At 39.0% G+C, this 27,634-nt stretch overlaps 1 protein-coding gene across 1 annotated transcript in view; it reads left to right on the top strand.

Moving 5' to 3' along the window:
- plekhf2 (pleckstrin homology domain containing, family F (with FYVE domain) member 2) overlaps nt 1-27,634 on the top strand; it is a 34,674-nt gene extending 7,040 nt beyond the window's left edge. The window contains exon 2 of the mRNA XM_084727458.1: nt 25,333-27,634. Coding sequence (XP_084583584.1) covers nt 25,344-26,084 — 741 coding nt within the window. The 5' untranslated portion in view covers nt 25,333-25,343 and the 3' untranslated portion in view covers nt 26,085-27,634. The remainder of the gene's footprint in view (nt 1-25,332) is intronic.

Consider the following 27,634-nt stretch of genomic DNA (forward strand, 5'->3'; position numbering starts at 1 on the left):
TTCACAGGTTCTGCCAGCTCAGTTAAGAAGCTCTGCTCCTTTACTCTGTTGTGTATTATTGTGAATTTAATGTCTTTGTTTTTTAATGTTGACAAAAACGCTATCTGAAGATGTATCTTTGGGAAGTGTGACGGACATTTGTCACATTTTTGTAAATCACAATTAAAGTTAGAGGGAAGGTTTTGCACTTTTCATGTGGCTGTTCAGTGTTGAAGGTAGATGTGTTCAGTTGAAGCAATAAATTCCTCGGTGCTGCTGTAATGACAGAGAAAACGGTTAAAAGTTTTCCTGCAAACAAAACAAATTAGCTGGGATCGGGAGCGCTTGATTTTATGCACTAGAGCTGGCACGCTGGTGGGGGTTAGTACTGTTCAGTTTTGTCGAAACCAGCGCCGCCTGTAAATATGTATACAAATCGTATCTATTCGCCTCTTTTATTGACTACATTTGCCACCAACACTGATTGTACATCCATGTAGAAAGTGTCAGTTTTAATTTTGAACATGTTATTCATATAAAATGTGTGAGAATGACGTGGCAGTTGTAGAGCCGATCCTCAGGACAAGCTGTTTTATACAATTGTTTTCTTGACTCGGTTGAGGCTGACACGTAGCCTTAGCTGTGTTTTCTTTTGCTTTGCAACAGCAGCCCTTTCTTCAGAGTATGTCAACCTGTCTGCTGTAACGACTGAGTGTAAACACAGCCATCGATTTGTGCTGTTGATTTAACAGTAGACAAACTGGAAAAGAAGAGGAGGATTATCAAAATTAGTGATCATTATTACAGTTCAGACTAGAGCTGCAGCAATTAATTGCTCATTCTTCGTTTACTGCATTAATCGCCAACATTTTCATTTTTCAGCTTCTTAAATGTAAATGTCTTTTTTACTCTTTATGTCAGTAAACTGAATATCTTTGGGTTGTGAGCAAAACAAGACACTTGAAGATGTGATCTTGGGCTTCGGGAAAGAGTGATCAAAAATTTTCACTACTTTCTTACATTTAATAGACCAGAAAATGAATAATTTTATCTAGAAAAGAATCAACAGGGTAATCAACAATGAAAATAATCCTTAGTTTAATATCCTCTAGTTCTGACCAATCAGAAACTGGTACTAATTTAAGACCAGCCCTTGCTGTCTTTCCTTATAAGCTAGTCTTTCACAAATAAAATTATTATTGTTATTATAATAAGGAATAAAAGACTGTGGTTACCACCATGCAGTTTAATGCTTAGCACTGAACGATTTTGAAGGAAAAATGTAATTGTGATTATTTTGAATGACATTACAATCGCAATATGATTTGCGAGATTAGAGGTAATTAGAATTTTTACATCATTATTCTTATTTTTGATTGAAAAACATGACTGTGGTGTAATTTTACTTTTCAGGAATCTTGCATTTTTTCAGTCTGTAGAATCTGATTTATAGGACAGAACATCTCCGCCTTTTTTTTTTTTTGACACACTTTAACAAATATTACCTCTTGCGATTTGTAAATTGCCGAAAACTATGTTGTGATTTCAGTAAAATTCCGATTAATTGTGCAGCTGTATTGGATATCATTCTGCTGATGAAACAAATTTAAATTCTTTGTAAGCCGCAAGATATCCACTTGGCTGATGGAGCAGAAATGTTACAGTGGAAGACCAAAAAATGAGGACAGTAGAGTGTACAGTCAGAATCTACTTTCAACATCTACACTTCTCATTTTCATATCTGGCCACATTCAACTATTACTCAATTCACTCACAACTCACTTCTCCATTTCCCTTGTGGCCTCGGCAGAGCGTTTCACACTTCTGTCCCTGTAGTTCGTCTCCTCTCTGCTGGCGAGCAGGTACGGCCGTCACGGTGAAGGAATTTCCCCTGCAGTGATTTAGGGTGGCTCAACAGCGCAGTATACAGTATTAACACCATTTTTCGGTTGCTTTTTGTAAATTAGTTTGTAAGCAGCAGGATAATGCTTCATCTCTGTACCTGCTTGTACTCTTCACCTGCCCTCTCTCTTCTCTTGCCTCCTGGGTGTGCCGGCAAGTTGTGGGACGCAAGTGCAACAACTGTGGTGAATCAGTATTATTAGCTGAGCAGTTGGCATTTTCTTCTAAAAGACTGCCGCTGTTTCCAGTCAGCAGTTTCAGGACAAGTGAAACAGAGGCTGTGTGACTTTTTCCTGTGGAATTTGTTCAGCATAGGTAGTTCTTCTGCTGTGTTGAATCTCTGCAGGTTAGCTGCTCCTGGATGAAGACTGAAAACGATATGATGTGACATGCCCTGCAGTTAGCTTGTCAATAGCGTGGCATTGCATTTCATTATTGCAGTTAGCCTTTGAGCAGGTTTCAGATGCTGTCGTCCCATCCCACAAACATTTTGTTTGAGCATATTGATGTCTTTACTCCTGCCTACTCCTGCCTACTCTCACCTGGAAGCTGTTCATTACATCCACACTGAAAAAAAAAAACATCCTGCTGTAATATATTTACTATGCTCCATGATAAAACATAACATGAGACATCTAGACACACCATAAAACTCAAGACACAGCCAAGACTCATTCCCTCACTGTTGCCAAAAGGTCTCCCCCTGTGATGTTTTAAATGAAGCCCAACCAATGTATCAATCGACCAATATTATCTGCCGCTATAATGGCATATATTGATTTGAAGATATGATAGGAGCTTACATGAAAAGTTTTTCTTCAAACATAACATAGTGCAGATTGTTTTGTTAGCTTTATTGGTACCATTATATGTCCATTTGATTCTTTTTCTTAATTCACATTTAATATATACATATACTTTGATTTATTTGTGTTTTTAATTTATAGATATATTATTACTAGAAATGTGGTTGAAAGTTTACTTTTTCAGTGCCCTGATATCTTTGTGGAGAATAGTATTTATTGTTAAACTATAAAATATCCTGCCTCCATTGCATTTTTTTGACACAAGTGTATCTGGGTATCATCAAAAAATTTCAATAACGATACCTTGACTTCGATGAAGGTTCACATTCGATACTTTTTTTTTAAATACCAATTTTATTCAAATCCATCTAACAAAAGGAAAGTTACATTCCAAAACACAGTATAATTACTCACTGCAAATGAGGAAGCTGTTTAAAGACCTGGGTGAACTTGGAAAAACAGTTTTTACTCTGAAAACTAGCAACGCCATGTTAGCCATCAGAAACACTCCTGACCTCTGCTGCAGGTCACTGACTTGTTAATAAGCGGCACTTAGTCTCCTCAGTAGTCTGTGAAGATAAGTAGCTGGTGGTAGAAAACAAACGGTGAACCTCGTCTCTTGGTGCAATGTAGTGTTTTTCATACATGCCTCTACAATGTGTAACATGAGGCATGAGACAGTGGATCACCAGCATTATTAGATCTCGGTACAAGCATGCTGTGTGCTTATTTGCTCACTGATGCTAATGAGATTTATTTTAGGTTTTAAAAGTTGGTAACAAATGACAAGGTGTTTTTCAGTACTTGATAGGACTGAAGAAATTCAGTCGGTGCCATAAAATAATTATTTTTGATCCCGAGTCCTACTTTTGAGGGACCATTGCAAAAGTGTGTTAATGTATATATTGTATAGTCTGTATAACAAATATCAGCCAATATAAGTTACTGCAGCGGCCCCTAAAATCCAGTATCCGTCTGGCTCTGGTTCTAAAACACATATACCTGACCTTCTTTTGCCCGCTCAGTCTGTGATGGGCTGACAAAAGGCCTGTCTGAGGAGCTGGAGAGGGTACAAAAACGATGCTACAGGATTATTGGCAATCCGTCCTGTTGTCCTCCATCACCCTGTGCATCCTCACTAATGTACTCAAGGACAGTTCGTCCTCCCACAGTTTCCTGTGTGCAGCCTCAACAACTTAGTTGGTGCAGGGAACACACAGAACCAAAATGCACAAGCTCTCCTTGACTCCTCGTGCTCTTTAATTACTTTTTAAATGACGTAGACTTATGAATTTATTATGGTATCGATTCAAGCTTTTTTAAAAAAAATGTTGATCGCTTTCATGTCTGACACATTTCAGAAGTTCAAAGCATTTCAAAAGTGATCCTAACAACTCCTTTATGGCTGACCACACTCAACTGCTCTTACCTCAGAATAACTGCCATGACATCATACTGTATGCTTCGTGTTGATAAGATAACTTTTGATGAATGTAGCTGCAGATGGTAACAGCTTTACCCGCAGGAAGTTATGTCTTAAGAGTAAGTGAAAAATCAAAGAAACGCACAAAGGATTTCTTGATCGGTGAATCTTGTTTTGAAGTCGGAAGCTGAACTTGTTGCAGGTTTAAATATGCTTCATCAGACTTTTTTTTCTCAGCTTCTGTAATTATTACATTTACATTTCACATTTTAAAAAGTTGAGAATTTTATCCTATTTTATCATCTTCACTAAATTTTTCAGTTTTGACTCACTCAAAAATCTCTAAACCTATACTCTACTGATGATTTACGTTTCTTCTTTTAAAAGAAAACCTTGAATCTGAAAAAAAATGTATTTCAAATATTGCTGCAGCCATTCAATTTTCAAGCACCCAGATAATGACAAATCAGATTCACATTTCAAAATTGCAAACAGGTTTTGAAATACAGAATCTTTGGGTTTCTAAAGTCTAAAGACTCAAGTGTATCAAGAAAAAACAAGTAAATTATCTTGACAAAAGATTATAGATCAGCAAATCTTGTTTTAAATTATTACAAAAGAGAAGAGTTTGACTTAAAACTCAAAACATTTAGTGAAACAGATTGCTTTGAATTTATAAATTTAAGATTTCTTTTTTGAGTTGAAGTTTACAAAATGTGACTCTACATATGTAATTGTTCATTGTAAATATTTGTACATATTTCATTGTAAAGCACTAACTTGTCCGTATGAGTGTAGGCCTAAGTGAATCAGCTGTTGAGCTGAAAATCATGCATTAATTCAGTGTGTGTGGGCTTGGACAATACTTCTTGGACTGTAAATCAGATTAAATAAACAACTGCAAGACATGTCATGGGGCTACGATTCTTTCACACAGGCATTTTTCATTGCTTTTGATACAGAGAGTTAATTGAATATGGAAATAATTATCGGTTGCAGTGGTTAATACAAAACACTGAATATCTCTGTTATATTCATACATTGGCTGGTTCTTCACAGTTATGGACCAATATTTGATAAATTTGTTGCTTCCAGTTGTTTTTTCTGCTGTTTGAATTGAACAGGAGTGGGCGAGCTTAAGGGACTTAGCTGAAGTGATATTAAAATATTTGTGTTCATGGCGCATGCAGAAACGCCTTAAAGTGACCATAACATGAAGGAAAATATAAAACGAAAGCCAAAATACAGGTCACAGCCCTCTGCTACCTGTTGGGTTTATTTGCACTAGAAAGGCTCAAAGGTTGATCTGCAGCACACATGAGCTCAGCAGAATGAGGGAAACAGATGGAGGCCTGTTCACAGCACATTCCTCAGAAACTCCATCCTGTCAGTCCCGTTTTTACTACACACCAGCAGTACACGCTGAGCTGCAAGCTGTGCCACTTCAGGTTGTTAGTGTGTGTTCAAACCACAGACCAGAGAAACTCTGCACTCTGAAAGGCTACACTGGCTGCTAAGTGTGACTGTTTAGTGCCCACTGAGCCAACTAGCCTCCTTTCAGACTCAAATATGAGCGCTACATAATGTTAGCTCTGTGTTTAAAGTGTGAGATGAAGTCTTGACCAATGTGGGTATATTTTTAGACTGAATTCTGCATGTTCAACATACATTTCTGCTGTGGATAATGAGGAATCCAGAACCTTGTCAGATTGGAAATGTCTGTGAGCATGAGGTCTGGATCATGTGACACTTAATGCATTGAAGCTGTAGGTTAAGTGGTCATTAGGGTTGGGTGATCCTTCTGTATACTGAAATGGAAAGGACATTCGGGGTTACATAATCATCAGAGACGAGATGGTGGTCAAGAGTGGGAGTCGCTGTGAGCAGGTGTTTTCAGTGGAATTACTAGATACAAGTTTCTGAAAAGGAAAAGACAACTGAAGCTTCTTTTTTTTTTTTTAAACATGCTTCATGTCGTCTTCACTGTCATCAGTGTCTACCTCAGAAACTTGTAAGAGGCAACACAAGCAGCCCACACTGACCAATCACAGTTCTTGTGGTATCCGTGTGTTATCACCAGAGCCACTGTCATCCTGGCATCAAGCTTTACTGCTGAAATCTTAGCGATGCCGTGTGATAGCATGAAACTGACAGCAGGGATGTGTATCGCATAAAAATGTTGCTGCGCAGCCAAAGATCTAACAATACCAATAACTGGAGGTGCAGGAATACCACAGTAAAAAGTCTGTGATGTGATATTTATTGCAGTGTCAAAAAACTAAGGAAAGTGATGACTTGAAAAAATGGGCTTTATTAAATAGTATATCTGATGTGTGGCCAGCCATGATCCAAGCATTTGCAAAAACTTAACATGAATGGTTTTTGTTTTGAATGTTTGAATTGCATACGTACGATTTTAGAACAGTTTAGCAGTCTTGTATAAAATAAAATGAAAATAACAATGTTATATCGCGGTAGATATCGTCACAGTCTGGTACAGTATCAATTACATTTTTTGTAATAATTTTGGGATATTCAATATATTTTTTCATCCCTATTTATAGCGCTAGTACTGGTCAAAAACTCCTTGGGAGACTCAGGACTTACCAGTGGTAAAATTTAGTGGAAAAGGTGCTGAGCTATAGACAGAAGTTATAATGCACATTTTAGTTGACTAAATATTAAACTTTCTTTTAAATCGGTGTATAGGCCACACTTTTTTACAACTGGAGAATGTAAAAAGCCTACAACAGTATTTATTCATTTTCATATTTTGTTTTTGTCAAAGCTGCAGAAAGCCACTGGAGAAGGGCAGGTTGCAGACCTCTCACTTCAGGTCTGTAGTGACCTGGCACTGAGATGACACAGATTAAGCCACAGTCGCTTGTTTGTGTTCATTGCAACATGTTTGTGCACCGCTCCACTGCTTTATGGTCCAGCGTGGATGGACAGATGTGGCATCTCCAGCGCTTTTGTGGGAGTTAGTCATTCAAAGTGATTCTTGTTTCTATCAAACCAAAGCCTTTTAGAGCATCCATCGGCCTTTGGAAGTCGTAGCACCTCTTTCCTTTTCCACAGCCACAGTGGCTGAGGGTGAAAATTTAAAGAGCGTCTCTGGTTTCCCAGGTTGGAAATTTGGCCAGGAAAACCACTTGTATGCTGAAGCAAGATCGAGGCAGTTGAGGTAACTTGCTTCCATCAGTCCATGACATCTCTTTCCCATTGTCACTAGCCTCAGGTGCATCTTCATCACCAGAGAAAATGCTGCACTGAATCATGGATAACAAATATTACACTTAAACCAATCTCAAGTATTTAACAGCCCTATACATGTTTACAGATAATGTCATAAAACAATGACTTTAATCATTTTTGACATTTTGATCCCAGAACATTATTAAAATGAATAGACTTAAGAATATCACAGGGTTGAGCGCTTAATTACATTAATTGAGTGAAAGAAACTTAAACAGAAAGATCGACCAGTATATCTTATGACACTACTGTGTGTTTGCAGACTGCAGATGTTTTTGACTTTTTTGGAATTTCACACAGAAATATGATTGGATCTGTTGTTCTGTATCTCTGAGTGTTTGCATTTTGTTTCAGTTAATCTTTAAACTTCTAATCGGTACACCTCCTCCGGCTTCCTAAGTATTGTGTATGTATGTACAGGAAACTTGCAGGTTACTTTATATTTACAAACACGTGAAATATTTCATCTAGCTCCTGGGTTACCGTTGCTGTTTTAGTATCTATGAGATTGCACCCACTCATACTTCCTCTGCACGTTAGAACGTGTACTTGACTAATCAGTTATCTGGATTTCCTGACTCGTGCACTTAGTTTGTTTGAACCTGTATAAATGAAGATTAAACCCTCCCGGCTGCTGACTGTGAAGACAGAAGTGACATGAGGAGTGACTGAGTTCTTGCACAGATTCTAGCTTTCTCAGGCTAAAGACCAAAACTCAGCAAAAAAACGATACTAGTGTTTGATAACTGCATTATTTTGCTTCTTTCTCCACACACCCGCAGTCATCAGGCTTAGGACTTAAGTTTTTATAATGATAAGGTGTCCAAAGAGCATTTATTTTGGCACCATAGTTTGAACTAAAACAGCTATTCTGCCTTTTTCACCTTTGGACAGTGATGCCAGTTTACATGAAATCTGGTAACTCTCTGTCTGTAAGAGAAACACAGAAATGAAAGTAACAACTTTAATTTTACTTCAGTAGAGCTGAAATGAGAAATGGACTGACAGAAATTTACTTGACACATTTTTTGTGAGTCAAATAATTGTTTGGCAGGTTTTCTTGATAAATGACTGAAACATCCTCTGGTTCTGTCCATCCACGCTGGACCATAAATTAAATTAATTTAGGTGATTTGATTTGGTCACACATCAAGACGCTGGATGTAGGACTAGAGAAATTATGACACATTTTTCTTTTCTTTTTCTTAATTTTATCTAATTGATTAATAGAAAACAATATTGAATGATTAATTGCTGATGAAAATGATCAAAAATGATGTCATTAATATATGGATTATATCCTGAGAATATGTGATAATTCAGGGAGAAATCTAGGGCTGAATAATTGATAAGAAATATATAATTGCAATTATTTTAACTGATATTACAGTTGTTATATGATTTGCAATATTAGAGGTAATGGTAATTTTCACACCGTTATGTTAAAATGACTGTGGTGTGATTTAGTTCTCTGTCTCACAACATTCATTAATTAAAAAGGTTTCTGACACACATTTTGCCTTTAACAAAGTGTTTTGAAAATCGCTGAAAGCCATACTAGGATCTCCATAAAATTTTGATTAATTGTGCAGCCCTAAAGAAATCTGAGCAGAACTTGTAAATAGAGCTGAATGTCTGCAGGTTAAAGGAGGTCAAATTTACAACACAAGCCAAGGGTTGCTTTGAGTCAACTTGCCCCTCCGTAGCATTCTTATCTACAAAACACTTCTTTCAAGAAGATGGCATAGATGTAAATGAGGAAATTTGAATTCAGTCAACTTGAACAAGTTAAAGATCAGCGCGCAAGATAGTTAAACGTTGATACCTAACTGTGGTTTCAAAACCATCTCTTTGGTAAAAACCGATGCTAGAATGAGTTAACTCTTACTCTGAAAGTTTCCTTCTTTCTACTGGAAATCATATTTATGCTGATGTCAGTGTGTTACCATAAAAGGGAAAGAGTTTCGGTTGGGGAGGCGGTTAATCGTGGCACTCATCAGAATTTGCAGAGCTCAGGTCAAGAGGGGCAACTACTGGAAATGACTCTCGAGGTTAATTGCTCTTTTCTGAGCTTCTTGTAGATAAATGAGTACTTAGAAACATTATGAGGTCGTATAATTATTGACATTTTGCTCTTAGCCGCTGATAATTTTTTATTGTGCTTTTATCTTTGCAAAAATTTGTATAACAACTTGGAACATTTGTTTACTTCTCCTAGCAGTTCTCCTGTGTAATCTTAGTAGGACTTTTAAGGTAATATAATTATTATATCATTTTTACACATGACACACACAAGCCTGACATTTCAGAATAAAACAGAACGTGGACTGTTTGGCAGAAATGGATGTCTCAGTGTAGCGGAACTGTCATTTCTCATGAGGTTTTGGTCTGTTATTACTCTGATTATAACCTTGACTCCAGATCACTGTGATTTTTAATCTGTTTATGTGTCTTTGATTTTCTTTTTTCCCCTGTGAGCTCTTGAGAGCAGAGTGTTTATGTGATTTGAGGTGGTTGTGATGAGCTGAGAAAACTGTTGTCCCTATTCCTGCATACCAGAGGAGTGTCTGAAGGAGTATGAAAACAGGTCCTTGAAGGTTTGAAAACAGAATAGTGTAAAGGGGAACAACCTGTGTCATTCTCAGTTCAAGTATCTGGAAAATTTTTATGTTATCAAATATGACATAATCTGTCTTTGCTGCAAGAGTTTAACTTTTAAGGAAGGAGATTAAGATGAGCAACCTTCAGCCTAGTTAAAATTCATGCTAACGTAATACTCTTGCAGTATTACGTTAGCATGAGTATTACTCTATCAAAAATCTTATTGGTTCTAAACACTTCTCCCCTGTGGCTGTAAAATGTTTGTAGTTTTCTCTTCGATGGATTTGCAGCAGCTTTGGCCGACCTGGTTTCAGTCAGTTGCTGTGTTTGATTTGATTCCTATTCAGACGGCTATGATGCGATGATAAAAACAATTATCAAAGGCATCTTGATGCATTTCGATGCTCCTTGGAGCTTTTAAGCCACCTGGTCGGATTGTATCCATCTGCAGAAATGGGGGCACAATTTTCAGTTTATCATTCCAATTTTCCTGAAGTACAGTATGAACATAACAACTTATCAAATAATATTATTCAAACAGTTTCCTGCCTGCATGAGAACAACAAAATTAAGTAGAGGCTGAGCGTGCTTCTGTTTTAACGTTACGTCTCCAGCAGTGGAAAGTCATCGCTGTCCAAGATGCAGAGCAGGTGCAGGGTTTCTGAAGGTGAAACAGCCGTAGTTAGACCGCTGGTTCCCAAACTTTTTCTGGCATGCCCACCTTCAGGAGCCAAAAAAAGTACATACCCCTCCCACGCCACAATTACTATCAACTGATTTAAAAAAAAAAAAAAAAAAAAAAAGATTCAAGCTGGATTTTTATGAAATCAAGGTTAACAGTGATAGCATCGGCAAACTTTTGTATAAATCAAAACATGCTTGCAACCGCTGCCTTTTGAGAAGAAGTACATCTTGCCCTCACAACATAACTGTAGTGTGTGTGTGTATGTGTGCGCTGTAGACTATCCGTGTGCTGCATTGCCCTCGCAGCTGAGTTGCATCTTTTTCATGCCGTCAACATCACTTTGTCATTACAAAGTTGATTTTTTTTTTTTTTTTTTTTTTTTTTTTTTGTGAATTGATTAAGAATCTTTCATATCTACATCATGATGCATCTAGGAAATTGGAGTTTTCCCCCCTTCTTAAAGTGGATTAATTGATTAATCGTTGTAATTCTCATGCCAGTAGTGACCTGCTTTCATAAAGAATCAAGACATTCATAGAAGCCTTTCCTACAGCATGATATTCTTCCCTGTTTGCCATCTACAGTACATCTTAAGTATAATCCAAGTTGTTTAGTTACACCAAAATACTGCAGAAAAAAATAATGGCCACATGATTAAGGTTCAATTACTTAAACCGAAATGATGATTCACTTGCATTGTTATTCCAAAGATATCATACGTAATTTAGTCTTGTTATCTACAGTTACTGTCTCATTATTGTGGAATGGCAGAAATCTGTTTTCCTGACAAAATAGATTATTCAAGTTGTATCATCAGGAGGTCTGTTGCCTGAAGAAAAGTTTCCCAGAAGAGAATCATAAAGTTAACAATGGGAATGAAGTTTATTTACAGAGCGCTTAACAACATCCGCTATTACAAAGTTGTACACACAGGGCAAATAGGGTGTAAGGCAAAAAAGAAGGCTAGCACTTGTAAAAACAGAGCAAAAATGACTGTAGATGTATGATAAATGGGCTGCACGGGCTACGATTCAATACAGTGTGTCATATACTGCAAAACTGTAAACAAGCAAGGTGATTTTTTTTTAATGTAATTTTAGGAAAGCTGTCAAAACATGAAGAAAACCACACTGCTATCTTAACGGTCGGGGGTTTAAACGCAACACAAAATACACCACTGCAATGAATCTTTGCATGTTTCATGATAAAGTATTTATGAGAATCGATAGAGTATCACAAAATATAATATACTCAAGTCTAACAATATTTTATTACACCCTTAGTCATATTCACCCATTTGACACACATTCACACACTGATGGTACAGCCATCAAGGGCAATTTAGCCCTTAACCACAGCCGCCACAAAAATGATCATAATAAACAGGAAACTGTGTTCTGAGCATCATCCGTTTTCTTATGAAAATGAGATAATTCAGTCTCTGTTTGTCATCTTGATAACAGGTCTAAAGTATTACTATTCACTGCACACCTGAGGAGCAAGTATGCTCTTGATTAAAATACTATTTAGTCTGTATCCAGTTATGAAAGTTGTAAACACTCAATATCTTGCAGCTCCTCTGTGCTGCACAGGAAGTGATATTTTTTCAGTTGGCGGGAGCAGAGAGCACTTTGAGTCAGCTTTGACAGGTTATATATAGGAAAAACCTGTAAACTGGCAGGTGATATTTTAACCTTCATCTATACAAACTGCACACACTGTTCATCTTAAATGCACAGGTGTTGGAAAGCCTATGCAATATTTGAATGGACATGTTTAGTGTAATAGTTGAAAGAAACATGTCATTGGTTTTATACCCTGATAGCTGTCATTTACATTTTAAATTCTTCTTTCAAAAAGATCTTCATACCATACAGACTTCTGTATGGTATCAAGTGTGATAAAATGGTCAGTAAGCTACACTGTGTCATTTTTGTAGTGTTGTTTTTTTCATCAGACACTCACTGGACACCTCATATAGACGGGGTGAGTCAGAATTTCCATCGATATCATCGGGTACAGACTCTAGACTGTGCTGTTCAGAACTTGTACTTGCAGGATGTGGCAGTTAGTCTTTGTGGTATTTATCCCTCCCTTCCTTCACTTGACGGCTGTGTAAAGAATGACAGTGAAAAAACATTGATTATTATTCAGCTTTGGATGCCGTTGTAGCTCGGTCCATGTACTGAGGCTATCTGTCCTCTGCAGCTGGCCCGGTTCAAGTCCAGCCTGCAACCCTTTGGTGCGTGTCGACCCCTCTCTCTGCCCCCTTTGCTGTCCTATCTAAAGCTGTACTATTGAATATAGGCTAAAATTAATTTGTCATGAAAAATAGCAGAAAAGGCCATTAAGCCTCTTAGATATGTCAATTTCCCACTTTTCTTGTATATTGTCATATTAAATTATATTATGTTATTTTGTTGTTTCTTTCTTCTGACCTGCTGAAGGACTACAGATGCAAATGAGCTTTTAGGTAGAATCTGGTATGGTGCTTCAAATGGTGATATTTAGGTTTTATTCTGTACATGGTCCCTTTTTTATTTAATAAATTTAGGGTTAGGGATTTGAACTTGGACTTTGAAAAACTGGGATGGACATTTTTCATTTTTTCTTATACACATAGCAGCCCCAGATTAAACATGACAATCACCCAGAGTCTTAGCTGTTATTTGAGAACCGCTAATAAATACAACAATTTGGACTGAGGAAGTAGAAATTTACTTTACACATTACTTTACCTTCTGTCCAGTGCAGGCTGGGAAAAACTTCAGCCAGCTATGACCTTGAAAAACAATAAGCAGATACAGAAAATGAATGTTTTGGCTTCAGTTTGTTCAGTTTCCCTCAAGGCTCTGTTGTTTGGTACATTCAGCTCATTCTTCCAGGTAGAATTACGTGTTAAGAGCATCGTTGTTATGGTTACTTTATTTCTGCTCATGTCTGTCTGACTTCTCCAGTGACTTCTTGTCTTGATGTGTTGCTCACAAGTTCCCAGACCTGCTTGATGCTTGAAATACCTTAATTGAACCTTTGCCTCAGGTTATAGTTGTGACACACAAAGTAGTCATATTACATGTTGTTTAATTAAGGATTTGAGCAGGTAAGTTATGTGTCATTTTCCCATTAAGAGTGGGGAATTACCACTAACCTTCAGCCAGATACTGGAAAATGAAATGCTGTATGCCAGCCCACACAAGGAAGAGTTAATCACTGTTTTTAAAGGTAATATAAGGCAATCTGAAACTAGATAGATGATAAGAACTGTTGTTATCTCTCGTAAATGACCCAAGTACACTGACACAGAAACTGCTGAGCTGCACATACTGTAATCAACACTAAATATAGTTCTGGTAATCCTAATAGTAGCACTAATCATTTTGTGCAGGAAACTTCTGTTTAACACAGTATTAGCAGATTTTCTGTATCTGGTGTCATTTGTTGTGCCAAGGTAGGATAATCTGCACCTAAAAATACTATACTAGGTTAGTTAACAGGTGGGAACATTGGTTCAGTTTTCATGCCATCACCTCTCACATCAGATTAACCTCCAATCCTTTTATCTGTGTTCATACTCACGCCGTGGCTGTGTAATCCTGTGTATAGACTGACAGGGTGGTGTTGACACATCACAGCAGGGTGGCATATTCAGGTCAGTCACAAGCCGATAAGGGCTTCTCAAAGGAGGCTCTCTGTGTTATCAAGGACTGTCCTGTTTGATTTCAGTCAGATGGTGAATGAATATCCAGAAATACTTGGTGTTAGGTGCTTCATCCTCAATCACAAAAAAAGATACCATACATTAGTTTTTAATTTTAAATGTGGGTGGCATCTAGCAGTGAGCTAGATGCCAGAATTGAGAATTTGAGCATATTGACCATCTGACCACAAGGTTTCAGCCTTAATCTTGTGTCTGTCTGCCATGGAATGCTGGTTGTTGTTGGTGCAGGAGGTGAAAAAAGGACTTCAAATTATTTTTGTAAATGAGTCTTTGAAGCGTTTAATTAAATATTTGTGGCATTAGTTTCTCTGGTTTTACCTTTGTTCTTAGGACATTTATTATGATCATTAATATTGCTGCTTATTTTGACAGCTGCTGCTTTTTACTTGAGCTGCCGCCGCTGGTTCTTGATGTTCTCACAGGGTCTGTTCGGCTCGACTGCATTTCGCATTGGGTCGAATTATCCTCAGGTCTATTAAAATCAGGTCAGGGTGTGCTCAATTGGGTCTTTCTTTTTTTGCGAATTAATTTATGCATGTCTGACGGAATTAGATCAATCTGTTGAGACGTCAAGTTCTCAGTCTGTGTGCATCTTGAAGTTGTTTTGTGTCTTTTTGCGTGTGTGTTTTATTCCTACATGATGTTTTTACCTTGTGACACGACACAAGTACATCATCTCAAACACAGAAACATACCAACAGAAAAGGAAAGGCAGGACAATGACACTGCCTCATCCAGCATCTGCCCTCACATTACCCCCTCAGGATAAATGGGTGTCCTTGTTATTTGCGGCTGCTGCTTACAGCCCACAGAAACTCTCTTTCTTTCTCCCTTCACTCCCCGTCTTTGTCATCGTCACTCTCTCCCTTTAGCGTCTGACTCATTCCTTCCCTTCGCTCGCAGGCTTCTCAGTGTGGTACCGCTGGTGGTTTAGGCGCAGGTTGTGTCGAAGAGTTGAAAACCCTGCATCCTCTTTTAGTTTATAGGCAAAGCAGCTGGTTCACGTATCTCCCTTCACATATCTCCCTTCACAGATCTCGTAGACATCTTTTATTTAAACCCAAACAAACTTCCCTGATTGGATGCTAGATTGAACTGTTTTTATTGATGTTAACTTGGCAGACTTTTCTCTGGGTTAAATATGTCTATGGCATTTCCCTTTTCAGAGTTCAACATCATGCTTTTTTTTTCGTGGACAAATGGTTTCAAAATCCATTTTGAGTTGCGCTCTATACAGATTGTTTTATTTATTTGGGGTTATAGAAACAAAGTTACTAGTGGAACTAGTAACAAAAGTTTTTTTGAAACACGATAGACTGTGTTGATCAGGTTTGCTACCTAATTTGCATCAGCATTCATGTTTGGTACAACCACCGCTAAGGCGTCAGAGGAGTGGTTGACAGCAGCCGTCCAAGCTGCCAGGGAACGAGATGCTGTCACTTCTTCTTGTGGCACTCTAGCAGCGTTTTTTTTGGAAACCTGGCATGACTTTGAAAAACATACTGTTTTTATCTGCCTTGCTCTTTAAGTTGCAGCAAACTCTGCAATACATAGTTGGAGTTCAGCCCACATCTTTTAATGCCACCCAACCAAACCTGTTTCCAGTATGATTAAAATGTTTGCTTGCATTTCAGTTCATAAACTTATTCTTCGCTAGCTGCCATTTTCCTGCGAGTTTCTGATATGTACTGTTTATGTGCAACTCTCCACAGAAACGAGAAGCGAAGCAAGATGGTTCACTCCTTAGCTACCTCTATCATCAAAAATGTGTTTAATTTCTTTTTTTACCACTTGCCCATCAGACAAGTAAGCTGCTAGATTTACTAGCCCTACTCCACTTTTTACTTGCCTTTGGGATTTTGCCAATCCTTATTGGTGAGCCCTGCCTTTTCAATGTCAAAATGATGTCCTTTGCCAATTGATATATTGAGGACATCAGATGCATAATTTCAGGGTGTTTGCAAGATTCATTAAGCAAAATTTTAAGATTTTTCAAGAACTTCAAGACAAGGGAAAGTTGTGCTTAAGCAAAGTCCAAAGTTAAACTGGTTTGACACAAAGGGGTTTACTGGTTTTGATTTATAGCTTAGTGTCTAGCTTGTTCTATTTTTATCACCAGTGGAACTCTAGACTGATGTGTTGTTCATTATCAGGCTGTATCGTGCTTTTATTACATTCCTTACAATAATTCTTTGATTTACTTTGCAATATGAGGGGATGATGGGCTACAGACACAATATACATTTTATATCTTAAAAAGTAAAAATACTTTCACAAAACTTTGTACAAGTTTTGTCTGTGCCCTCCTCTAAAAGACGATGGCTGTGACCTTTCTTCTGTCTTACACCTTCTGTTGTGTGAAATCTTTGTCCCACCTGTTGAAGACAGAGGACATAGTGCCATATTTCAGCTGTTTTTTCTCGTTGTTTGGAGAGAGTTTAACCTGATTCAGTCCTGGCAGCAAGTGACCGGACCTTGTAAGCTGAGAGAGAGGACAGCACTCCTAATGAATTAATCATTGGGCTTATCTAAAGCCGCCGCTGTTCCTGTAACCCAAGGTAGCACAGCCAGTTGCCTGGACCACATTGGCATTCATCACAACAAACTCCAGCTGAGCATCACCAAACTACCCTTGTACTAAAATAGCCATACATTTTCTGCATTTCTCTCTTATTTCTATGCAGTACTTTTCTGTTATTTGTAGACTACATGATGAGTCAGGGTGTAGTATTTTGTGGCATTTGTTGCCAGATAAAAGCAGCTCTTTTGAGCGAGCTGAGCTGTGTGTCAAAGGGAAGGCAGCAGGCATTGCAGAAGCTGCAGTAAACATTACAATCTTATGATGGTATGATATGGTATGATTGCTGTGATGGTAAGCATGCCCAGTTTCCCAGCTACAGATGCTTCACACTATCAGCTTGAGCAGTACATGTTGTTACCTGTTGGTTTACATTTTGCCATCCATATTAACAGGTTAGAGCAGCCACACAGCCCACGTGAGCAGCGCTGCTCACGCATGGCTGCAGCCACACTTCATCTAGAGATTTGGAGTCTCACCTATTTTTTTCTTTCTTGACACATGCGGTTCTTGACAAAAATACACAGTGAAATTGATGTGATGACAGTCATTGACATATCAGCAATATGTCATGTTTCACTTCGCTTTCAGTGTCTATATCTGTAGAATGTGTGATTAAAAATGAACAAGTCAGATGCAAGACTGTGCACTTGCTTTCTCTTTCTCCGTTTTCTTTTTCTCTCTCCATCCCTCCCTTCGCCTCTCTCTCACTCCTAGCTGCAGCTTTTAATTTCTCTTCAAAATTCCTCTGCAAACTCTGGATGGATGAATGGATAGAGAGATAACTTTATTAATCCACAGAGGGAAAATTATATTGTCATAGCAGCGAAAGTACATGCAATACATACAAAGACAAAATATGGAATATACATGGAAAATACATCATAATGATGATAAATCTACGAGGAGCAGCACCACAGCAGCAACACACTGCCTGTGTGGACACCACAGGCGTGCAGTTGTGCATGACAAGTAACTGTCATGCACCGGTACAACCAGGCAGTGTGAACCGGCAATTACACCTCTGAAAATACCAAAAGTCACAGCCTATGGGATTTCGCTCATTGGGGGTGAAAACGACTGCTTTTAAATCGCCTGTAACTCAATGATTGTGCTTCAGCGTAAAGCACAGCACGCATCAGTCTTGTTTTTTCACTGCAACTCTGCGTTGAGAGTTAGAGACTTATTATTTTAAAAAGTAATGTGACAGTAAAACTGAATTTTACAGTATGGTTAAGGTTTGTAATCTGAGGCTCCATTACACCACTGCTATTTTCTGACATTTTATTTACTAAAGAAATACTTTATAAGTGTAAGTATAGTAAGTATAAAAAATACTTGACACAATAATTGATGACAATAAAGTAATAGTTTAAAAACTTTTGACCAAGAAAATTGCAATGGATGCATCTAACTTTTTTAAACTCAACATTAGTTTTGTTTCTATATTTTTGCTCCATGTGGTTCTAAACTACATAGTTCTTTCCAGGAAATCTTTACTGAATTATTAGGATATAGGTCTAATAGACCTGTGAAATGATGGCTCCTGTTTGTTGCATTGCTGCCAGGGGGATTCAAACCCTGAACCCTGGTAGCATTTGTAACTTGTCCAAGACTTAATTTGGTGGAAGATGCATGAAATATTTTGCTCTGACCTGGCTCAGTTTAGGCTACATGCATGTGTCCAGGAGGCCACAGCTGGATGATTGATGTGTTTATTTTCTGAGATGACACAGCAGCTGGTAAAGGTTAGGTCCACAGAGGCCGGTGCTGGCATAATGAGGCCTGTCCGGCACTCTCCAGCTGGCTGACAAACCCAATCAGTCCCCAAGGGTCGAAACTGACACCAACCGCCAACCTAATTCTAATAAATAATTGCTTCTGGCTGTGAAGTTTATCTCCACTACCAGTCGCTTTGACAGGTAACAACTCAGTGACGACATTTATCGTATGCCCCTCATCAAGACTGTTAAATGATTAAGGTTATAACCCATTATTTGCCACACTCAAACACACTGAACAGACATTTACATGTATTTTAAACATGATTATTTGCACCCAGGTTAGATAGCAGTCAATCCATGCAGGGCTCTGTGGATTGATTGTCCTGTGCATCAAGCAGTTTATTCAGTTTCTTTTTTTGTTTTGTTAAAATGTGCTGAAAACTTTCAAAAAGTTCTGATACACACAAACTTCAACGGTTTGAAATGGCATTTTGTCCTTTGCGATGTAAGTGTTTTCAGTGACGTAAAACAAACGCACCTCGGGGCGCCCCTGTAGCTCAGTTGGTAGAGCTTGTGCCCCATGTCCTGAGGCTATCGGTCCTCTGCAGCGGCTGCCGGAATGACTTCTGCCTGTGGCCCTTTGCTGCATGACTCCCCTCTCTCTCTACCCCCTGTGCTGTCTTCACTTCAGCTGTCTCTGTCAAATAATGACAAAAAAGCCCCCCAAGTTTTTTGAAGTGCTGTAATGATACCAAGTTATTACAATAATTCAGAGTTAAAACAGTAATACTAATTGTCTGGAATTTTATTGTGAAACTGATTTTAACATTTGGGAAATCCCTTTATTCACTTTTCTTGTTGAGAGGTATGTGAGAAGTTTCATAGTACTCTCATGTGTATTGTAAATATAAAGTTGAAGCACTTAGACAGTCATTGTGAGAGAAAAATGCTGATTTTAATGGAGCATTAAATTATTTCTCTATTTGTATTATAAAACTACTTGGAAGTGTTTTACTAAGTAATCTTTATTAATGTAAGAATTCCTGATAAAATATGTGTACAGTCTTTGAATTAATATAATTTCTTAATGTAAGTATAAACCAAAACTCTGTGAAAAATATGTTCAAATGAGGATTTTTGTGTTGTTGTTTTTATTATCGTCAATACTGGAAACACGATAACATTGAATCTAAATATGCAGAACAAGAAGCATCTCTCACTTCCCGGCAAATTTAAAACTGGTCTTCTCACACAGACTCATGCCAGCAGACTTTCTATCTTCGTCCCTCTGGAATCTCTTCATTCCTCCGTTTCAGGGAAGCGTGACAGTCTGCAGAAAAGGGAAATGATAATATGCGACTTCAAGCGCTTGCTCATCATCCACATGCAACAAATGATGGCTCAGAAGACCACAAACCAGTACCACCCATGTTCATTCATCACAGTGCATTGCATTATGGCAGAAAGTCAGAATACAACTGATATTTTCAATAGAAGTTATGGAAAATCCACAATATCATCACACTGTGTGTGATGTTGAACTCATAGAGTAAAACAATTTTGATATAGATAACTGTTTTCGGTCATTTTAAATTGTATATCTTTGGGTTTTGGACTGCTGGTTGGCAAAATAATCAGTTTTTCTGAAATATTATTTAGTTTTTATAAATCAAATGTGTGTGTTGGTAAAATCAGTAAACTGTGATGAGTGATTTTGCTCTTAGATTTCTCATTTTCACTCCTATCTTTGCTGAAACATTTGTCAGAGCAGAGCAAAGAAAGCTCATTCTTTCTCCTGTTAAATTTTCTGTGCCTTTTTGGTCTGTTTCTCTCCACTCCGTCTCAGTTTGATTACTGGGTTTAGAGCCTCGAGCCTGTATTTATGCTGCTCTCCCTCTCTTCAGAGCCTTTGCTCTTTGTGTCCTCATCTGTCTGCCGATGGGAGCTGGTTGGCCAGTTGCTTCAGCAGTGGGCAGTGAGCCCTCGCTAACAGGGTCGACATGTCAGCAGCTCCTCTGTCCTCTCCAGGGCTTTGTGCAGCCGCTCACTCCCTGGGTTATTAGTGTGCAGATCACTGGGGAGCCCGGCCCGGGCTGCACTGGCCTGCGCTGGCTAATTAGCATCATTTCTAGTTCTGCGGGTTTCTTGAAAAGGGCAAGAAACCAAGGGTGCAATCACACCTACACTCTGTTTTCTGTGTGGTACAGTTTAGTTCTGAGGTTTGTTCAAGAGCAGTCCGCCCACTTACAGATCTCACCCACTTACAAACGTACAAGTGCTTCTAAACAAAAGTCACATCGTTCACATGGTAACTTGTTTATTGGACCTTTGGCAACTTTCATCTTATGAGGTTCAAAAGTTAAGAAAAAACAGCAAATCTGATTTTATTCTGCGTAACTTTACTGAGTTTCGATGGACTTTGAGTGTGTTGTTTTAATTTATTGTGTCAGTGAGATGATTACCAAAGCAGGTTTTTGTTTAAGCCACTTTGCAAGTAAAAGTGCCAGATTTGTTCTTCTCAAATGTGAGGATTAGCTGTTTTTCTTTGTTTTGGGTGAGAATAATCTGGTGGATTGTGTATTTCAAAGACAGATTTTCTCCCTGTCTTTGCGGAGCGTAGACTGACGCTGCAAGCCTGACCGACTCAGTCATAAACTGACTGACTCACTTCAGGTGTTCGTGCAACGGAGCAGTTGTCCTGCTGACATAACGTTAAGCCAGGTCCACTTTGGAGAGCTCACAGAGCACCACACCGATTAAAACTTTTCCTAAAAATCACTTCAGATGATCATGATCAACTGAGTGCAGCCATTTTTGCAAGGTGTCGACGTCGTAATCATCCCATTCCTCACTAACACAGAGCAGCAGAGTTTGTCAGTATGACTGTTAATATCTAACTTTCACCAAATTCAACACTGCACTTCCTTGCGTCCCCAGAAACACAATTGTTTACAAGTTTGAAAGTGGTTTTCAAGATACACGAATTACATACACATACACACATACATACAGAAAGACAGAGATTCCCTCCTTTATATAATTAGATTTAAAATAATCAATCATAATCCTATTCTGAATGTATTCTTTCTGAAAAGAATAATTTAGTGATGAAAAAGACAGTAAAAGTGCTGTTTTTAAGTGGCAGGAGAAGCCAAAATCCATTCCATTATATCTTTAATACTTTTGCCAGTATGGTTGTGAAGTTGGCTCAAAATTTCATTGAAAGTGTTATTAAAAAGGTCTTGAAAAGTCTTAAATCTAACTTGGGAAACCCTTGCAGAATCCTGGTTATTGAACTGATAGTATTGTTGGTGCTGTTTCAATCTTCAGCTCCTGATTTAGTCTGTTTTGATGGGGATCTGTGGTAAATCTGAGCAGACTTTTTGAGCCGTCTGTCTTGTGATTGTGACATGGACTGGACTGAACTGTTTTGGGCTTATGGGGAAAACGGACTCTTTCTCAAGTGGACTGGACTCTTTATTTTATGCACTGGTGTCAGATCGGTACTCACTATCAGCCAATATGCTAAGTTCTGGTATCAGAATCGGTATGGGGAAGGAAAATTGGTATCAGAACATTTCTAAATGTAACCGAGCATCTTGGGTTTGCCTTGTTGAGCAGGTTTAAAAAGAAAATAATAAACAGGACATGGAATAGCAGCAACAGCTTCTTTTTATTTTCTCTCCAACATGTTAAAACGGAACTTCTACCTCAAATACAGAAGGCTTTTAAATTATAATGTTATGATGGTAGACGGGTCAGTGGTCGATGACGGTCAGCCAGCCAACCCAACCCTAATTCACAGCAGTGAAGAAGAAAGAGCAAACACTAGGCAGAGTGGATCTGAAAAAGAGCAGGCTTCGCCTCATTGAATAAAAGTTGAGAATGAAAGAGAGAATGTGGTTTTGTGTACGGTCTGTGTTTACTCTTGTGGGTTTGCATTTGTACTATACTGTACATCATCCTGCATCTGAGCATCTGAGGTCACAGCTCTGCACTCGACCCCCGGGGCTCGACCGAGAGCGGCAGCGCCCTGCCATCTCTATCATCAGTGACCACTGACCTCCTCCGTTGTGCTGTAAGACAAGCTAAAGGGGTTGCACTGCCCACGAGCTCTGCTCTGCTGCCATCAGGGTCACAGCAGAGAAGAGAAACCTGCTGGTGTTTGCTCTTCAGTCTCATAATTGAGCTCTCTCTGGAAGGCTTCAGAGGTGGAGTCATTCAAACTAAAACCTTTGTTTACAAAGGACACACGCACAGTGAGAGCAAGGTCTCTGTTCTGTGTCTTCAGTTTTACACATGCTGTGTGATTTGCCATGATAGTAGCTTCTAACTTGCAGGACAATGACCCATATCTTGTTAAGGCATGATGTTGTGATGATTCATAATGGTAGACGTGATAAATTAATAAAACTGTTTATGCTGTAGCTTGCCTGGGTCAAGACCTTTGAATCCTCCCACTCCACTGAGACTGATTCATCCGGCATCTTGACATGAAACAGCAGCTTCCTGGTTGAAAAAAATTATTGATCCAGTGAGTGCTGCAGGGGCGCTAATGCCATTGTCAAGCTGTGTGTCACATAGGTTTGTCTCAAGTGAAATCAAGTCCTCTTCCCACAATGTCAGCCTTGACATGGAAATTGAGTGTAAGTTGACAATTCAGTCTTATATCAGGGAATACTCCTTTAGATGTCTCAAGTGTTACAAGGTGCACAATAAGGGTGGGAATCACCTGAGTACCCACAATTCTTTTGTGATATGCTGAGTATTGCAACAACATATATTGCATATAACAGATATGTAATTTATTACTTTTTTCCCCATGGCACATTGTGGCCCTAGAGGAAAAAATGGTCATCACCTGTCTTATCTAATCAAATAAAGTGTTAATCTCATTTCAGACACTTTTATTGCAGGAAAATGGGACCAACACTGCCATAAAAACCTGACATAAATGTTGCAATCACCTGACACAGTTACTGTCAGTCGACATAGTTGACTTGCAATTGTCAATTTGCAAACTTTCCAACAATGCACTGTACCATTACAGGCAGATTATTTAAGAAAAATGCAACTTTTACAAAACATGTATATGATAACTAGGAAAATCCAAATTAAATTTAAATGACTTTGAATAAAATATGCTGCCAGCCTGCCCCATCTAGTGGACTGAAAAGACTATTGATTTTATTTATTTTTTTTTAGCACTGAAATGTTTAATTTGTATTTGAAATACTCATAATTTCTATAATAAAAAACTGAGGCACACAAAAAGCTTATTTTATCAGTCAAGAAGTTGTGAGTCATGACAGGGCTGTTATAGGACGATCTGCTCCATCTGCTTTGACGTCAGATATTCAGTCAGATATTATTTTAACCAATATTTATCTGCTATAATTTCATTATCAGAATAATAAATAATGATATATATTACCCATTATCGTCCCTGATATTTAGCGTGCATGCCTAATTCCTGTCTGTTATCCATATTGGCCTTTTCTCATTGGTCCCAAAGGACTACATAAGTGTGATACTGTGTTTATTCAATACATTTAATCAATCAATCGAATCACACTGACTCATCTATTGGATTTAAAAGAAAAATGATGAAAAGAGACTGATGGTCCGTGCTCGTTTTCATACCTCAGCTAAGTGCCTCTTATAAACACAACACATGACAAAGATCAGAGGATTTCTAATCTGTGTGATCAACAGATCGCTGCATTTTACAGTTCTGATTACAGTCGCACAGATGTCTTCTGTAAAATCAGAGTGTGTGGCACACATCCAGCATGTGGCGGACCTTTGAATGTTTAAAATGTCAAAGTCCTCTACCTCAGACTCATGTGGTAATTGTGGCAGTTTTGCAGAGCAGTATCAACAGTGAAATACAACGAGGGAAAGAAAGAGGAATAGTGACTTTTTGTGTGATTTCAGTAGAGGAACAAATACAGACGGTTTAACCAAGATGTTGTAGGAAAAGTGTTACAACAAAAACTGTTACAAAATTAGAATTGATTGAGAGGAGCAACAGCTTTGGGTTTATTTGTTGAAGGTTTTATTTCCATCTCTGGGTACAGACTCGAACAGAAATATGATTGATTTTTGACTGTTAAACTGGAGTGTGTTATGTCATGACAAGAAGAATATGGAAAAGGTTTTGACCTCTAATTGGCTAACACGTGACCCGTTGAGTCATTTCATATTCTGACTGCTTTGTTTAATATCCTGCTTAATTATTAATACACACTTTGATGATATATGGAAAACTGAAGCCATGAAAAATACATCACAAGTACAGGAATTCTTGTGTAAACTGAGGTAATTCTGCAGCTATGTTCAAATTGCTCTTTGTAAATTTTAAACCAGAAAAAGCAGAATTTTGCGAACAGGATATCTGATGACCTGCTGGACGTCTCAATCAAGAAACGACCAGTGCTAAAAAAAAAAATGTTTAAATTGAAAAATGTTATTGAATCATGGATTTGGAGAATCATGGCCCTCTGTTTATTGTATTATTTATCTTGTTAATATGCTGGTGCTTTAAGCTAGCTGTCAGACAAAAGTTCAGTCTCCTGTGAGGATAAACATTTATAGAGAGATGTGGATAAAAAAAATGTTTTTCCCTTAAGTAAAAACTTTCATCTCTGTTTCCCTCCAGGTGAGGTGAAGATGGTGGACCGGCTTGCGAACAGCGAGGCCAACTCCAAGCGGATTGCGGTGGTGGAGGGCTGCTTTGGCGCGGCGGGCCAGCCGCTCGCCATCCCTGGCCGCGTGCTGATCGGCGAGGGCGTCCTCACCAAACTCTGCCGCAAGAAGCCCAAGGCGCGGCAGTTCTTCCTCTTTAACGACATCCTGGTCTATGGCAACATCGTCATCCAGAAGAAGAAGTACAACAAGCAACACATCATCCCGCTGGAGAGCGTCACCATCGACACGGTGCCGGACGAAGGCGACCTGCGCAACGGCTGGCTCATCAAAACGCCCACTAAGTCCTTCGCCGTCTATGCCGCCACCGCTACCGAGAAGTCAGAGTGGATGAACCACATAGGGAAGTGTGTGGGAGACTTGCTGCAGAAGAGCGGCAAGGCTCCGTCGGGTGAGCATGCTGCCGTCTGGGTGCCCGACTCAGAGGCGACGGTGTGTATGCGCTGCCAGAAGGTGAAGTTCACGCCGGTCAGCCGCCGCCACCACTGCAGGAAATGCGGCTTCGTGGTTTGTGGGCCATGCTCAGAGAAGAAGTACCTCCTGCCCAGCCAGTCGTCCAAACCCGTTCGTGTGTGCGAGTACTGCTTCGTGCAGCTGACAACAGGAGTCCTCGGGCCGCGCTCGGACTCCATCAGCCGGCCGGGGTCAAAGTTCAACAGCAACAACCTGTCGGATGATGACGACGAAGACGACAGCAGTGACTGAGGATCGAACCGTCCTCCCGGCGGCCTCTCGTCCCCACGTCGAGGAGGAAGTACTTCTGTTTTGTTTCTTTCTCCTCCCAGATGATCGAATTGTGCTCCACCTCTGAGGATTAATTCACTCTGGAGTCTCAAACCAAAATATTTTAATTTTTCCTCTGATTCCAGCAGGGAGAAATATTTTCCCGAACATAGTGATTAAACAATGAAATGTGGAATTACTGTGGTGACCAGCAGAACTCTGGGAAAAAGGCTCTTCATCGCTTCCACTCAGTCCACCCCTTCTCTCAAGACTCAATAATTAGGCTGCGATTAGTCACTACAGAACACAATGGTGCTAATGAGAAACACCTCCTGTATTCTTCTCTCTGTTAATTTCATCTAAGAGGTTCTTTCTCTCTAGTCTTTTTCTCACTTCTTTTAATTTTATGTCCATGAACTACACAAGGTGATTGCTTGTAATTTCTGCAGGGAAAAGCAAATGTTTTGGGCTCTAACCTTTATCTCCTCTGTCCTTCAGGTATTACACCAAACAGGGCTTTTTTTGTAATAGAAGTTTGGTATTTTTCTGCCCTATTTTGTAAAAATGTCAAACTGAAGCAAAGAAGATCCCTTTTTATAAATAACAAAATATAGATATTACTCTAAACCCAGAGCTTTTCTAGTGGACCTAATATAGTTGCTTCTGACAAATCAGCTAAAACTTGTCTCACAGCGAGTGTGTTTGTCTCTGCTAACACACTTTTGTGAGCGTAGTTTCTAACTCTACCTTTTGCCTTTACCATCACGTAGTGCCTTGTAGAAAAGTGAGCTCAGCTTTCAGTAAGAAAAAGGATATGTGTTAATGAATCCAGGATGCCAAAATAAACCAGGGATTTCATGATAGGCATTACACAGGATGGGGTTGTGGTGTGGTTAGTGTGCGTGTGTGCTGTAAACAGAAGAGCGGGTAGATTACCAACCCGCTGGCAGACAGGAGGAGCTCAGTTCTGACTTTTCCTGGACAGTTTTTTGACCAAACAATTGAAAGACACTTGAACCAGCCACCAATCACTGACTCTCAGTTTGAGACGTTCAAAAGCCAGGCATTGGTTTTCAGATTCAACTGCTAAAAGGCTTTAATTCTATGGCGTGAACTTAATGACCCAAAAAATCGGGAGCTTCCTGTAACTGAACCTGGTTCTAGTTCCTGTTTGGTGTTTGAAACACCAGAACGTTCTTGTCTTTAAAAAGACCACCACCAGGACAAACTGTCATTTTTATGTGATGTTTGGCAGGCCGGTGCAGTTAAGTTGTGGGGACAGACAACACTGAAGACATGTGACTAATGTAGATGTTCTTTTATGTTTACAAGTTATAATGGAACAGAGGAGAGAGAAAAACATCAGGCCGACTCTCACCCAGCTGCTCCCGCTCTCTCTGCTTCGTAAAAACCAAACCAGCTGCTTGTTTTTTCTCCTGAATCAGAAGATGGTAAAGAAACTGAAGGTAGAACAGAATTAACTGGAATAATGTAAACACAGGTCAGAGAGGAGCCAACTGGTCAACCATGTG

Source organism: Lutjanus erythropterus, chromosome 9 (genome assembly GCF_056507025.1).
Source record: "Lutjanus erythropterus isolate fLutEry1 chromosome 9, fLutEry1.hap2, whole genome shotgun sequence".
Classification (NCBI taxonomy): domain Eukaryota; kingdom Metazoa; phylum Chordata; class Actinopteri; order Lutjaniformes; family Lutjanidae; genus Lutjanus; species Lutjanus erythropterus.